Source organism: Eleutherodactylus coqui, chromosome 8, assembly GCF_035609145.1.
Source record: "Eleutherodactylus coqui strain aEleCoq1 chromosome 8, aEleCoq1.hap1, whole genome shotgun sequence".
NCBI lineage: Eukaryota > Metazoa > Chordata > Amphibia > Anura > Eleutherodactylidae > Eleutherodactylus > Eleutherodactylus coqui.
Window position 1 is genome coordinate 78,243,894 of NC_089844.1, and position 15,768 is coordinate 78,259,661.

The following is a 15,768-nucleotide window of genomic DNA, read 5'->3' on the forward strand; positions in this document are numbered from 1 at the left end:
TGTGAATGACCCCCTCCCAGAGGTGTTATATGACGTAATGGGCGACAGTGTTTAAAAAAATTGTTACAAAAATAAGAAATAAATAAAGAATAGAATAAGTATGTGTATGTGTATGTCACAGGAAAAAAACACAGCAAAAACAATTTTGGTAGCTGAAAAAAATAGGGCGGTAAAACCACCACATGGGTAAAATCCCTAAAAAGTGTCTGGTCCATTTGCACTGAAACACTCCGGTCCTTCAGGACTTAATGTTCACCATCATTACACATTTTGATTAGGATGATAACTCCATTTTTCTGCTTCCTTTCAGTCATATAGTGAAACGATAAAATCCTGGCTACATGCAGCCACCACTGGGAGGCGCTCACTGCATATGGATTTATACAGCAAGTATCGAACTCACTTTGAGCTGTACAGTTTCGTATGCTGTGAGCATCCTATAGGCACAGGCTGTGGCAAATGTGGTGATAGTAAGGCTTTATTCACATCTGTGATAGGGAATCAGTTATAGGAGCAAGAAAAACGGAAACTCTTGGATGAATAGATCCATCTCCAAACCGAACAGCCCTGTAGACTGTAATGGGGTCTCTTCGGTTCCTCCACCTATTGCCATTTTTACCGACTAAACAAGTCTTGTGTGCACGACATTTCATGCCGGATCGGCGCCAGAGTTCTCAATGGAGCCTCCGATATGAATAGAGTCTAAGCAGTTCAGCGTCGGCTCTAATAGACTATATTGAAGCGGCTCCTTACAAACTCGCTCTTTGTCTGTTCCCAGATATTAATGAGTGCCTGATATACGGGACGTGTCCCCAAGACTGCAAGAACTCCAAAGGAAGTTATGAATGCTTTTGTGCCGAAGGATTTCGATCAGTTGGGGATGACCAAGGAAAACAATGTGCGGCTGATGGTAAGTGCGGCCCCCCAGCCTCGTGTACAGCAGAGTATGTCAGAACTGGATCCTGGCCTAACGGTGCATTATATTCCAGCGGGGTCCCGCTCATTTTTGTTGTGACTGGTCCAAACCAATAAAGTGGGTGGCTGCTCCCTATACAAATAAACTTCTTGACAACTATACAATTGTGCATGTCCACTTGTTTGTAGTTTAACCCTTTAATGCTCCAGGGCATACATCTACATCCTGAGGATTGATCCCGGTTCCTACAGCTGACACCCGCTTGTACCAGTTCCGATCAGCACCGCCACAGCTGTTGAAAACAATGGGAAACACTTGCCAATCATCTGACATGCATGAAACACGCACCAAAGTATCGGAACTTTTGCATGAAAAACACTTGACATTCGCGGGTAAAACGCACGTTGACGATTGCGATATCGGGAGGGGTTTCTTGGCCCAATATCGCTCTTGCCCGTGTGAAGGTAGCCTGACTCTGTTGAATGATGAATCTGGTGTATCTTTAAACTGTCCAGTCTAACTTTATACCAATTAATTAGGTGACTTAGTTTGCGACAAAAATTGCACCGTTTTGGCACACAGTGATCCATTAGGCCACACCCCCTTTTTATGAAGCCACGCTCTTTTGCTGACCAAGTAGTAAAAAGTTTCTGAAAGTGTCACGATAAATGTGGCGCAAACCATGTAAGAAAGTTTTCGGCATAATTTGAATAGTACATCTGTTCAAATTTACTGAAATCTTAAAAAAAACAAGTTGCAATTCTTTTTAACCCTTTAAATATACACCTTTTAAAAAGTCATGCTGTATATAGTTTATGATGAAGACTTAGAAATGCAACAAACATTTTAGCCTTCTGAAACTTTCTTGTGTTCATAGTCATGTAAGATGTGTATGCAGCTCCCATCGTAGATGTATGTGCGGGGGTGAAGAGATTTAGGGGCTCTTCACCTGCAGCGTGTCTGCTGGGGGCTTCCTGCAGTGGAAAACCTGCAGCAAATACATTGGAAAATCGCAGTGGCAACATGGTGGAAGGCCTGCAGATTTTAACTCTTGTATTTAAAGGGTTACAATTCATAGCATTACTAGACATGCAGCGGGTTAAGAATCTGCAGCATTTTTGAAAAAAATGCTGCAGATTCGTTGTGGAAATTTTCTGCCCCTTGAGCGGAAAATTTTTAGAAATGTCACTCACATGGCTTGAACTGTAAGGATAGTTTCACTTGGGCGATCGCGATATTGCCGAAATTACTGCAAAATCACAACTTTTTTTTCCACACGATTTTTGAACATCAGTGCTGCTTTTTCTTGCCAAAACATCGCTTTTTTTTCTACAATTTTGTAGCGCAAAAGTCAATATCTAATGTTAAAAACGCATCCCATCGCGCGAAAATCGCAAGTCTGTGCTTTGCGATGTGATAAAAAGGAGGCTCAATAGGGAAATATGGGAGATTTAAAAAAAAAACAAAAAAAAACGCAAAGCGCAGAAAGATAGGACGTCACAATTTTTTTTCTCGCAACATCGCATGAGTGAAAACATTGCAAATGTAAAGGAAACCATTGAAAATCATTGGTTTCATAATTCTCCATTTTTACTCACGCATCATACGAAAATCACACATTTTTATCACCCATGTGAAACCACCCTAAGGGTATGTTCACATTACAAAATTCACCATGGTAAAATTCTCTCTCTAAAATCCGCATATTTTTGACATGGATTTTTGCGCAGACCCGCATCCGGAATTTGCCTTATCAATATGTAAAATCTACGTGTGGAATTGGGACGTGGAAAATCTAGTTTTTGTGCCTTTCCACAACAAGAAGTGACATGTCCGCGGATCCATTCAGAAAATCTAGGTCTTTTGGGGGGAGAATTTACATGGAATTTTGTGAACATACCGTAAATGCTGTAAAAATTGCGCAGCATTTCCAGTGTGTGAAGCCAGTCACATATACGATTACTGTTCACTGGGCAACCAGCAGGTGTCGCCACATTTCTACAGTGATTTCACCTGTTTTCTTGTATTCGTCTTACAGGTAACCCGCCTCTTCTGCTGTTGCCGGACAATGTGCGGATACGAAGATACAATCTGTCTTCTGAGCAATACTCGGACTATATTGAGAATCAGCAGCATATCCAGGCCCTGGACTATGACTGGGATCCCGAGGGAATAGATCTCAGTAAGTGATTAATTAATACGCACACATCTAGGAAGTCAGAACTTGTAGCCCCAGTGTAACATCTGTAACAGGGCTCCCGCTTTGCATGTGCTGTTTGTAATACTGGTGACTTATATACTAAATTGGCCTCAGACACCAGGACCCGTGTGCGCCTGCGACCACTGCAACCCTTATATCTATGCCCTGTACAGCTACAACCCCTACATCATGCCTTGCTGGCATTGACTAGATTGGTCGTTATCATTGTAATGTCATGTATTTGTTTGATATGTTACAGTATCTATGCATATTGGGGGCATTTACAAGATATCTGCTACTATTTACATTGCTATTGACTTCAGTTTCATAACTGTCCCCCATAGTTCTGCGTAGGAGCTGTAGACACAAAACTGTAGAATGTTCCTAATGGGAAATATATGGCCATGTGAACGGATACATAGGTTTACATTAGCTCCATCTTACGATCTGCAAAAACCGGAACAAATACGCTCATCTGAATGCGGTCTCTTAGGGGTTTGCCTGAGCTGCGGTATTGTTGACCCAACCTCAGAATAACCCATTAATATCAGATTGGTGGGAGTCTGCTGTTTGCGACACCTGCCAATCAGCTGTCTGAAGTAACTGTGAAACTCAAGTGAACGCCACTAACACCTCTCTGCAGACCAAGCACGGTGCTGTACATGCCGTAGTGGCTGTGCCTGGCACTTCAGGTCAATCCCATCCACTTGCTATGTAAACAATGGACATATCAAGAACTTGTCTGAGAAGAGGCCATGGCGCTCACCCGAGTACCGTGGTCTCTTGAATCAGCTGATTGGCGGGGTTCACAAGTGGTTGACCCCCACTGATCTGATGACCTATTCTGAGGATAGTTAATGAATATCTTAGTCCTTGAAAACCTCTTTAAGATGAGTGTGACCTAGTTATATGCTTAGTCATTGTTTGTAGTGTAAGCAAAAGCCCAACAAAGTTGTAGTTCCAACTGATGAAGGTAAGTACACGTCTCTACCCAAATGATAATGATATTGATTATTGACATGACTGTACATTTAATAGGGTGGATTCACATCTGCATCGGCGGTTCTGGTTTCTGCTCCATTCGGGAAGCAGTAAAAGGGAATCCCCATGGCCGAACGGCTCCGTCTGTGGAAGGAACCTGACAGCGCAGAATGGACTGCATTGACTATAATGGGGTCCGTTCTGTTTCTGCTTAGCTGCGCCGCTTTTAGACAGAAGAAAAAGTGCTGCATGCAGCGCTTATACTTCCAGCATTTTGTGCCGGATCTACGGCAGAACCTCCGACCGGAAGTTCCAATGCGGATGTGAAACCGACCTTAGGCTATCAGTAATATCAGACATCCCACTTAAAATACTGTCATTCAATTGTTTTTTGCTTATTTACTAATATATTGTAACATTATGTTTCCTTTTCTCCCAAAGGTGTTGTATATTACAGCGTCCGCGGGCAGGGCTCTGTGTTTGGCTCCATCAGGCGGGCTTATATACCTACCTTTGAGGATTATGGTAACAATATGGTAAAGGACATTGATCTGAACTTGCGCTACATAGCAAATCCAGATGGACTAGCTGTGGATTGGGTTGGAAGGTATTGTATCTGAGACGTGAATATTTATTATCAATGTTTCAAAGGGGATATACCCATCTTGTAATATGTTATATCGCCCTCCGCACAGTGGATGGCTGTAAGCGTCACTGTGCAGGTAAAAACGTGAAGGGGATGTGGCGTTTAAAGGTATTTATCTCCTATCCACACAGGAGGTTATAGATGTCTTATCGCTGGGGGTCTGACTGCTGGGAATTACGGCGATCCCAGGTCTGGTGCACCCAAATGCCCCATGAGTATGGAGCGGCAATGCACATATGTAACCACTACTCTATTCAGTTCTATGGGATGGAGGGAGGTTGCTGAGCACATGGATCTTTGCCTGTCCCATAGGAATGAGTAAAGTAGCAGTTAAGCATGCACACCGCTCCTCCATTTGCATGGGACATTCAGGTACACCAATCTTGGGATCACTGGGGCTTCCAGCAGTCAGGCTCCTAGCGATCAGTCATTTAAGCCCTATCCTGAGGATAGGAGATAAGTCTTTTTAAGGTAAACCCCATTAAGTAGCACTGTAATACCTTCAGTTTCAGTAGCCATGAGGGTTCCAACAGTCAGACCTCCATTGATCAGGAGGCGATGGCATATCTTAGCTTCAATATGTAATTTTCAGTTATAACAGGAAGAATACATTGTCTAATAAGACAATTGTGTTGCCACTTGTGCTATCTTGATGAATTTGACTTAATCTGCATCATTTTTGCTGACTGGTAAATGCATTTGTAAATTGTTATACTAATTATGTATTTTACTTATTATCAAGCGTAGTAAAGGCTCATTTACATGCAAAGACAATCTTTCAAACTATTGAAAGCTTGACAGTTCTAGCGATCATTTTGCATAGAGTACTAATGGGCCCTAATGCCCATTAGCACTTTATCAGCTTCATTTGCATGTAAATGAGCTTCCAACAGCTGTTTGCCAATCCCAGCATGTAGTTGGGACTTTGCACTCAGCTGCATTGTCTTCACATGGGCTACTGGGGGCTGTCAGCTGAATACAATGTAATCAGATGCTCCGTGGAGAATACAGCGTGTGGTCCCTGCTATCTCTCTCCGGCTGAAGGATGGATTTTGTGATCACCTAAAAATCATCATTTAGTGGGAGAGTGAAAGGTGGAAGTGTTTACACGCAACGATTATCGCCGAGTGTAAATGGGGCTTTACAGTTACAGCCATTTGAGCCAAGAGAAGAAAACAATTGTCACCTCCAAACTAATCAATTTTCTTGCTGTCAATATATAGACACATTTATTGGACTGATGCGGGAACAAATCGTGTGGAAGTAGCAAAACTGGATGGAAGATATAGAAAGTGGCTTATTTACACTCAAGTGGACCAGCCAGCAGCCATTGCTCTCAATCCAGAGCTTGGGTGAGTGATTGCTGACATCAAAGCTAGACCTAAACTTTATTTGCACAATTCTGTTATTCCTCTTGGAAATATATGATTAGATGGATGTTACCGTTCCCTTTGTCAATGGGGTATATCCTACACACCCTGACACTGTTGTCTTAGGGTCTTAATGTGTGCAGGGACAAATCTTAACAACAAGATGAATAGTAACTTGGGGATAACAGAGGAATGAAATACGTCAGGGTGAAATTAAATATTTACTGAAACAGGTATGCTGAGAAAGATGACAGGTTCTCTTTGGTAGGGTTGAGTCTCCATTCAGAACCCTAAATTCTTAAGTGACAGTAGAGAGTGGCTACAAAAAGCACCTATGGACAAATTTATGAAAAAGCTTATGCCAGAAACTGGTGTATAAAAGTCGTAAATTTGGGGCTATACCATGTTTTTTTACCAGAAATTGTAACTTTTACCTTTTTTTTTTTGCCGCAATGAAAAGGGGTGTGGCTTATCAGGAGGGGGTGGACCCTCCAGCAGCCCATCAGTTTTACTATTATTTACTTACTCAAGTGGCATAAATTATAGTGGAAATCTATTCTAGCTCATAGCTCACAAGGATTTCGGTTCAGGTACATGAGGAGTCAGAGATGTGTCTAATTTGTTAAGAGGCATGAGCCTCTTAATAAACAGGATGCAGGAGTAAAGTGTGCCTATTTTATTAAGACTGGTGCATGAAGTCTTAATAAATATCCCTCCTTGTTTTCCAGAGAAGCCAGCACTTGTGCATTACACAAATAGCCCATTGATTTAGATGAAATGTGTAATACCGTATTTCTCCTGCGGGGGCACTGCAGGGGAATTGAATATTTGCCAACAGATTTCCCTACAGATTACAAATAATCATTGGGGTTCCAGCAGTGAGGCACCTTGTGATCAGCTTATTGTCAGGGGACCCTTCTAACTCAAAGGTTGTCGAAACCAGATAATTATTTCAACATGCTAAGTGTTTTCTTGCAGAATGATGTATTGGACAGACTGGGGAAGGCAGCCTAAGATTGAACAAGCCTGGATGGATGGTCAGCAGAGACAGGTTCTGGTCTCAGAAGAACTTGGTTGGCCAACTGGAATCACTATTGATTACATCAACAACAACAGGATCTACTGGAGTGACTCCAAGGAAAATGTCATTGAATCTATTAAACCTGATGGTACAGACAGGAAGACAGTTTTACGTGGAGGTGAGAACATATATATGTGGTCAGTCAGCTGTCTTCTCTGATCACATCATATATACATGAAATGAAGAGTAGTGTTGAGCGAACCAAGGCAGCCGAAAACTGTTTTGGGTCAAGCTTAGCTTAAAGTTCGGTTCGGTCTGTCCATGCTGAACTAACTGGTCTTTTAGGTTCAAATCTGACAATATCTGCATGGAGTTCTTATGTTCTCTGTGTGTTTAAATAAAAGTGATTATTATGATTAACACATACATACACTCTTTGTAAAAAAAAAAAAAAATCCTGCCCTAGAAGAAGTTGTCATTTTGCTGCAAAACTCGGCATGCAGTTACTTCTCAGGCAGATATACAAATAATTAGAGTTGTGGTGTGATTAGATTAATGGTCTTGCCACCTGAGGTCTTCCCACACGTATTACATCTTGTATCCAAGCTAGAGGCAGTACAACAGAATACTAGAGCCTCTATGTGCACCTGCATCACTTCTTGTATTCAAGCTAGAGGTGGCACAGCAGGGTACTAGAGCCTCTATGCCCACCTGTATCACCTCTAGTATCTACCCTAGAGGTGGTACAACAGGATGTTAGAGCCTCCATGCCCGCCTGTATCACAACTTGTATCCAAGGTAGAGGCGGTACAACAGGGTACTAGAACCTCCATGCCTGTTCATATCACATCTTGTATCCAAGCTGGAGGCAGTACAACAGGGTACTAGAGCCTCCATGCCCACCTGTATCACATCTTGTATCCAAGGTAGAGGCGGTACAACAGGGTACTAGAGCCTCCATGCCCGCCTGTATCACATCTTGTATCCAAGCTAGAGGCAGTACAACAGTGTACTAGAACCTCCATGCCCGGCCGTATCACATCTTGTATCCAAGCTAGAGGCAGTACAACAGGGTACTAGAGCCTCCATGCCCACCTGTATCACATCTTGTATCCAAGGTAGAGGCGGTACAACAGGGTACTAGAGCCTCCAGGTCTGCCTGTATCACATCTTGTATCCACGCTAGAGGCAGTACAACAGTGTACTAGAACCTCCATGCTCGGCCGTATCACATCTTGTATCCAAGCTAGAGGCAGTACAACAGGGTACTAGAGCCTCCCTTCAAGTGTTCATTTCTCTGCAATGAATTCTCCTTTTGCTCTGATATTGTAATCACTCACTTATATCAAAGTTACAATCACACAGAGAAAGTTTAATTTGATTCTCACAGCTTCTTCTAGGCCTTGATCTCTTTTGACAATGAGCATATTACACAGCGTTCTACATGACTTGATATTTTCTGTCTGCATTAGAGCTCACAATCTGCTTGCACCTATTAGTATGTTTTCGGAGTGTGGGCCGAAACCCACACACAGGGAGAACATACAAACTCCATGCAGATGTTGTCCTTGGTCAAATTGGAACCATCACTGTTGTTCTACACTAATTTTAGGGGTATTGGTGAAGTTCCAAGTTGATTCAGACCAAACTTTTTGCTTAAATTCAGCAAACTGGTCGAACTTAACTTTTCAAACATTTGTTTAACAATAGTGCATAGAATAAACCATATATAATACAATATACCTTAGTAGCAGTATACTCTATAGTGTTGTAAAGTGAATACATTTATCCATGTGTCCATCCTATCCTGGAGCATACTGTACATACATAATTCCTGATGCCAGTAGTCTGCAAATTCTGCTCTCACCAAACTGTGTTTATCCTTATCCTTTTTTTTATTGGTTAACAGATCTTGGCAACCCTTACGGCCTGGATGTGTTTGAAGGCCATCTGTACTGGACAACAAAGGAGAAGGGCGAAGTGTGGAAGAAAAATAAGTTTGGCACTGGACAGAAAGTTAAAGTTCTAACAATTAACCCATGGCTGACTCAAGTGCGGATCTACCACTCACATCGCTATAACCGCACAGGTAGCTGTCCATCTCTTTAAGTAGATGTAAGGAAATGTCGGGGCTTTGTTACAATTACAGAATTGGAGGGATATATTGTAATTTGGTCTTTTAAATGGTGCAAAAACTGTATCTGCACTATATCTGTAAAAGCATTTCCAACAGGTATGATTTGAGGTATGTTCACATGTACAAGTGTGCTATGTACATGCAGCTTTGTATACCATGGTTTCCCTTACTAAAGTAAATGGGGAGAAAACTGTTTAAATTTTCACTTTGCCTCATGGATAGAGCATAGGGGTTGTCTGAGGAACTTATCCTTTTTCAACGATAGGGAGTAAATGTTTGATCGGCGGGTATCTGTCACTGGGACCACAACTGATCATGGGAGTGAGGTCTCATATACCCCAGTATGGTGGCCAAGAATGCCTGCTCCATTCATTTCTATGGGACTGCTGAAGTAAAGCGGAGTCCATTGGTCAGCAATTTCCTGCAGTCCCCTTCCTGATTGTGACTCCATACATACTGAGGGACTCTGGACTTCAATCTCTCATGATTGATGAGGGGTCTGACTGTTGGGACAAACCACCAATCGAACATTTATTCTCTATCCCGTAAGTTTATATCTTGGGACTACCTAATTAGGGCTCAGTCACATGGGCATTTTGACGGGCGTTTTTACCACACGTAAAAAAGATTGCACTAGATAGAACCAATTCTTTTCAATGGCAGTGGTTACATGTGTGAATTTTACATGCGAAAAAACGCCTACGGCATAAATTATAGGACACCGGTTCGCAAAATGCAAGTAATTGCGGCAGTCGGTGTTTTTAGTATGTGAAACCCCTGGATGCTGTTGCTTCCAGGGATTTCACCTCACGCTCAGTGGGGCCGGCGGCAGCAGTGCCGACCCCATTGAGAACATACAGTGAAGATCACGATCCTCTGCATTGGCGCTCAGCAAATCAGAGGCGGCACTCACCCATTCATGAATTCATGAATGGGTGAGTGCTACCTCTGATTGGCTGAGTGCAGGGACCAATCACAGGCAGCTCTCAGTTGTCATTCAATAGTTGGGAGCTGCCTCTGATTGGTCACAGTGCTCAGCCAATCAGAGCCAGCCCTTTTAGCAGGTGGGGATTTTAAATTCCCGCCTGCTGAAAGCTCTTCATAGCAGTGCAGGAGAAGAGCCAGCAGGATGTGCCTGAGCCACAGCAGCTGCAGAGAGATGAGTATATATATATTTTTTTTTTTACACATTTTTGGGATGCTTTTCAGGGAAGGGCTTATATTTTAAGCCCTTCCCCTAAAATCACTGCAGGGCTGACAATGCTGTCACAGTGTTCAGTGACAAAGGGACACCCCGCGGAGATGAAGAAATCCTCTGCCACAGCTGTAGCAGAGGAGCACAATGTTCTCTGTATGTCAATGGGTCCACGGCTGCTGCTGCCGCCCCCATTGACCACTGGTGAAACCCCTGGATGTGACAGCATCCAGGGGTTTCACATCCAAGGAATCCCCTGCTGCAGCTGTCTCAGCCGCAGCAGGGGATAGCGGGCAGAGCACTTTTTCAGCGGGAAAACGCTGCTAGGTGCGGTTTTTACTGTGTACCGCCCTCTTCGGTCACGCGTACTTTTGAGCGCATTAGTTATGCGCAGAAAAATTTACGCAGCAAAACGCCCGTGTGACTGAGCCTTTAAAGTATGCCCATCAATAGTTAGTGGGTGAGGGTTTGATGCTTTACACTAAATGAAAAATGTACAATTCAATAGCAAATATCATGCCCCCTTCATGACTACACAAGCTCAACAGTATACAAACAGTTGTGACTGTGCCTGGTCCATCTACTCATGGCAGCTCAACCCAATCCAAGTGAATGGAACTGAGCTGTAGTACCAGGGACAGTCTCAACCTTATGCCCTTCTTTGTACTTCTGCGTAAACAATGAGGGTCTATGTGAATGCTGCAGACCAATTCAAACTGTTGATTGGGGCAGGTGCTAGAGGTCAGACCCCCACGATCAACAATGATGACCAAAGGATAGGCCATCAGTATTAAGGGTACATTCACAAGTAGAGTATTTTGGTGCACAGCCACACCAATGGTGCAGATTGTGATGTAGCTTTTGGCACGTTTTTTGATGACATTTTTTGGGTGCCATTTTTAATTCCACTATGCATGAACGTATTCTTAGACATGTTAGTAATTGGTGATACTTGGCTGCTTCTGAAGCTCCCCTTTGGAGAGTAACCTTGTGTGTATAGCCACCTAAGTTTGTCCAAGAATGGAGACCAAGACTACTTGTCCCTGGTATTCTCAATGGTGAGACCCCAACCAATTTTACCTCCTATTTGAAAGACCATCAAAATGAAGACTGTTCTTTGATGTGTAAATGTATAAGATTACGGTAGACACTAGTTTGTTTTCCCCACAAGCAGTAACACTGTTGTACATAGGCTGTGGTCGGTACTGCAGCTCAGTCACATTTAGCTCAAAGCTACAATACCAAATGCATCCTATGGAAAATGGTGGCGCTGTTTCTGCTTAAAAGGCAAGTATTTTTTCTAATCTACATCTTTAGTCATTCAGATGCAGAATTATTATTTTTTTCTTGTCTTACTTAGTTTCAAATCGCTGCAAAGATATCTGCTCCCACCTCTGCTTGTTGAGACCAGGAGGCTATACATGTTCCTGTCCACAAGGGACTCAGTTTATGGAGGGCAGTTCCACTGAGTGTGATGCAGGTACTATTAATGTCTGTCTGTTATGGAGGAAAATATTATATATAAATTGTGATTTTTCTACAACATTTGGCATTAGCAATAACACAACAAACTGACTCTGAGCTTAGCTTCTGGGTCTCCAACATGAGTGATACCTCTGGTTGCTATGTACATAGTTAATTGATCATATGAGGGGTAACAAGAAAAAAGAGTAATAGGAGTCACTAATCTGTTATTAAGAATAAAATTGTCTTTAAAGGGGTTCTGTCATTAAAAAAAATCTATACTTACCTATGCCTCCCCCGTCAGTCTACTTACCAGATCATCGCCACACCTATCCTCTTCTGTCTCCTGAAGTCCAGGGTGGTCACTTCAACTCCAGCGGGCCGATTCCTTTCTATGAGGTTACGTACATTGCTAGCAGTCTTCTTCCTGTCAGCCAATGTATGTTACATCGCAGCTCACAGTCCAGCAGGAGGGGTACCGATCTACTTCAGAGGCTGCTCATACTAGCTGTCTTGGCAATAGATCAGAATTCCTTCCTAGACAGTGAACACTACAGTACAGGGACCTGACCTTCACTGACCCAGCCGGAAGGAGTGTGAGAAATGCCAGCTTCATAACAAGCTGGAGACCTGCTGTGAGCTGACCCAGGGTACTGGAGAAGCTCAGAGATGAGATGATGTGGTAAGGAGACTGACAGGAAGGAATAGGTAAGTATAGAATTTTTTTTTTAATGACAGAACCCCTTTAAGTGTTTATTTCTTAATTTACAGTGTTACCTTTTTGAACCAGTAGGTAGGTGCCACTATGACAGGACGTCTTATTACTGAATGAGTCATTATAAATGTTTGTCTCAAAATACATTTGCTTGGACTTTATTTCCTTAAACACTGGAGAAATTATCAGATCACCCAGCCTTGCTATCCCCCCATGGAAGAAGAAAACCACTGCTAGAAAACATAGAAAAACGTTTTCTAGCAACTTTATTTAAATATTTCAGTGAAAAAATGGTTGAAAAAACAAACAAACAGCATGGGTATTTAAACACCTACATGTTTCAAGCAGGAGCTCTTAGTTATGGCATATAAGCTCCTGCTCGAAACATGTAGGCATTTAAAATGTCCATGCTGAGGTTTTTATTGAAATGTTGATATAAAGAAATCCTTTTATACTGCTGGAAAACGTTTTTTCTCTTTTATTATTTTGTTACTTTCGTATTTCCCTTCATTTTTGTATGTACCTTGTACAACCACTACTAAATTGGCACTAACAAGCGCAGGTTTATGGGACTAGAGCACACAACACTTGTCTCCACAAATCTGCCACATAATGCAAATATTATTTCATCCATGACCTTCCCTACTTTTATCATAGTCAGGTTTGTATTACAAATTGTGGGTAGAGTATGGCCCTTGTCCTAATTGTGAAAGTATCCAGTATGCACTATAGTTACTCCAGTCCTTGCTTCTGGTACATAATAATTGCATGTACTGCTTACTAACATGCATGGCTTTCCATTTTCTTAGCTATTGAATACCCACCAACCATGCCACCAGCATGCAGATGTATGCATGGAGGAACATGCTATTTTGATGAAATGGGACTTCCGAAATGCAAGTAAGTTTTGTCTGATGCCTCCTTAGTTGATGACGGTATTAAAGAATTCTCACGATCTCTTCCAAAATCAATGAGCATTAAATATGTGATATTTCTTGGGGCGCCTGCAGTGATATATATACACTCTCACATAAGCATAACTATATACTGTACTCTCCGCATCAACACTAACTGCATGGCAGTCACATACAGGGCAGGTTTTTGGGGGTTTCAAACTGAGCAATTGACCAGGGACTCTACTTCTAAGGCATTTCCTGAGATTTGGTACCGCAGGAAAAAACTAAAACCACCCAGTATTGTTTAGTGATGTAAATGTATTATTGAGAAGATAACTTTAAGGCTGGCTTCACCCGAGCTTATTTGCACATGCAAAATTTGCACGTGGAATATGCAGTGAATAGAAACCTATTGATTTTAATGGGTTCGTTCACAGACGCATATTTTTCCTGCGCATTTTGATCACGCAAAATAAAGCAAAACGGCAGCAGGATCTATTTTCCTGTGCATTTGCGCACAAAAAGTCCCCATAGAAGTCAATGGGGATGCACAAATATGCACGCAGTACGCTAGAAGTGTGAAACTCTGCGTAATTGCAGAGGAAAAACGAATCTTAACCCTTTCCAATCCAATTTTGGATTCAGGGTTTCCTAAAAGGCTTTCTCTTTTTGCTGTTATACAATGGTGCCATCTACTGGCTAAAGCCAGTATGTGTGCACCAGAGGGGCTCTGACAGCGGAGTAGCTGGCAGTAGATCGTAAGAATACCCTGTCGGACGTCTTCTGACATTGGAGCTTCAATAAGAATGTAGGAAGACGTTAGACAGTGGATTGAAAAGGGTTAAATGCAGACTGATTATGGCTGGGAGGATCTGTGCGTATTTGTTTGCGCACGCTATTGCGCACGACTTGTGTAAAAAAAAGTACAGTAAAATATGCGAATATATGGGCAGAAAAGCAAAGCTCATACTGCAAAAAGACTATGCTCATGCCCACGCCAATACTCACACGCTCACGTGAATCCGGCCTAAGAGCGGTTCCAGATGACCTTATTTGTGTGCATTTTTGCGTGCACATAATTTGCCCACTCAATACGCAGAGAATAGAACCCACTGATATCAATAGATCGCTTTTGTGCGCACGCAAACCCATAGCACCTGCTCTATTTTACTGCACACCAAGGGCCCCCATAGAAGTCTATGGGATTTGCACAAATGCGCACTCAATATGCGTGAAAATGTGCAAAACTGCAGGAAACAGAACACATCTGGACCTCATGAGGCGAGAAAGGGGTGTGTTGCACGTGCACGTGAACTGGCGCAAAACGTACAGTACTATGCGCCGATACACGCCCATATCTACTTCACCAATCTCATTTACTGTGCAAATATGTTGCGCTGCAGCGTGCGCCATTGCTCATATGGTCACCTGAAACCGCCGTAAGGCAATATTATGTGTGATCTTGCTTTTTACATCAGTTGGGCACTAGATGGCATCTACGTAAAATATTAATCCAGCCTCGGAGTTCAAACACATCTAAACATTCCGTTCATTTAATATTCTTTCTACTGAACATGACTTATTAATGGCAGGTGTACCGCTGGATATTCGGGAAGCTACTGCAACATGGCATACACTGCTGGCATCCCTCCAGGAACTGGTAGGGCTCATTGCTCTCGTATATCCCATTGTCTATCTTACGTTTTTTTCCTATCTACTGTATTAAAAAATGATCATTTCTTTTTTTCTTCCTCCAAATTGTATTAATTTTCACAAAATAATAAAAAGCGATAATAATAAGTAAAGCAATAACCACAAGCAGCCTAATAACTCATCCACATACAGAGAAAGGGGAAAGAAAACAACGGAAAAACCCTGAAACATTGTCACGACGTTCTAAATAATTTATTGAATTACTCCAAATCAATTCAAAATGACTCATCCTGTCAAATCTTTGTACATCTGTAACAAAATAACAATTTCTCTTGTAGCGGCGGTCGCTGTGCTCCTCACTGTGATTTTGATCATTATTATCTCCGCCTTGGTGGTTGGAGGCCTCTTCAATTACAGACGGACGGGAAAACTTTTACCGGCTCTTCCCAAGTTCCCAAGGTTGGTGCGTTTTATGACTGATTTAGTATTAGGAATGAGTTTCATTCTCTCTATGGTTTACATATAAGATGGGATTTCATGATTACATATTCGGGGTCCATTCGCAAGTAGCGGA

At 42.3% G+C, this 15,768-nt stretch overlaps 1 protein-coding gene across 1 annotated transcript in view; it reads left to right on the forward strand.

Annotated features, from left to right (window-relative positions):
- Window positions 1–15,768, forward strand: part of LRP2 (LDL receptor related protein 2) — a 211,957-nt gene that overhangs the window by 171,244 nt on the left and 24,945 nt on the right. The window contains exons 66-75 of the mRNA XM_066577806.1: window positions 779–910; window positions 2,955–3,098; window positions 4,539–4,704; window positions 5,967–6,095; window positions 7,092–7,312; window positions 9,044–9,223; window positions 11,827–11,946; window positions 13,455–13,545; window positions 15,134–15,201; window positions 15,533–15,653. Of these exons, the coding sequence (XP_066433903.1) occupies window positions 779–910; window positions 2,955–3,098; window positions 4,539–4,704; window positions 5,967–6,095; window positions 7,092–7,312; window positions 9,044–9,223; window positions 11,827–11,946; window positions 13,455–13,545; window positions 15,134–15,201; window positions 15,533–15,653 (1,372 nt within the window). The remainder of the gene's footprint in view (window positions 1–778; window positions 911–2,954; window positions 3,099–4,538; window positions 4,705–5,966; window positions 6,096–7,091; window positions 7,313–9,043; window positions 9,224–11,826; window positions 11,947–13,454; window positions 13,546–15,133; window positions 15,202–15,532; window positions 15,654–15,768) is intronic.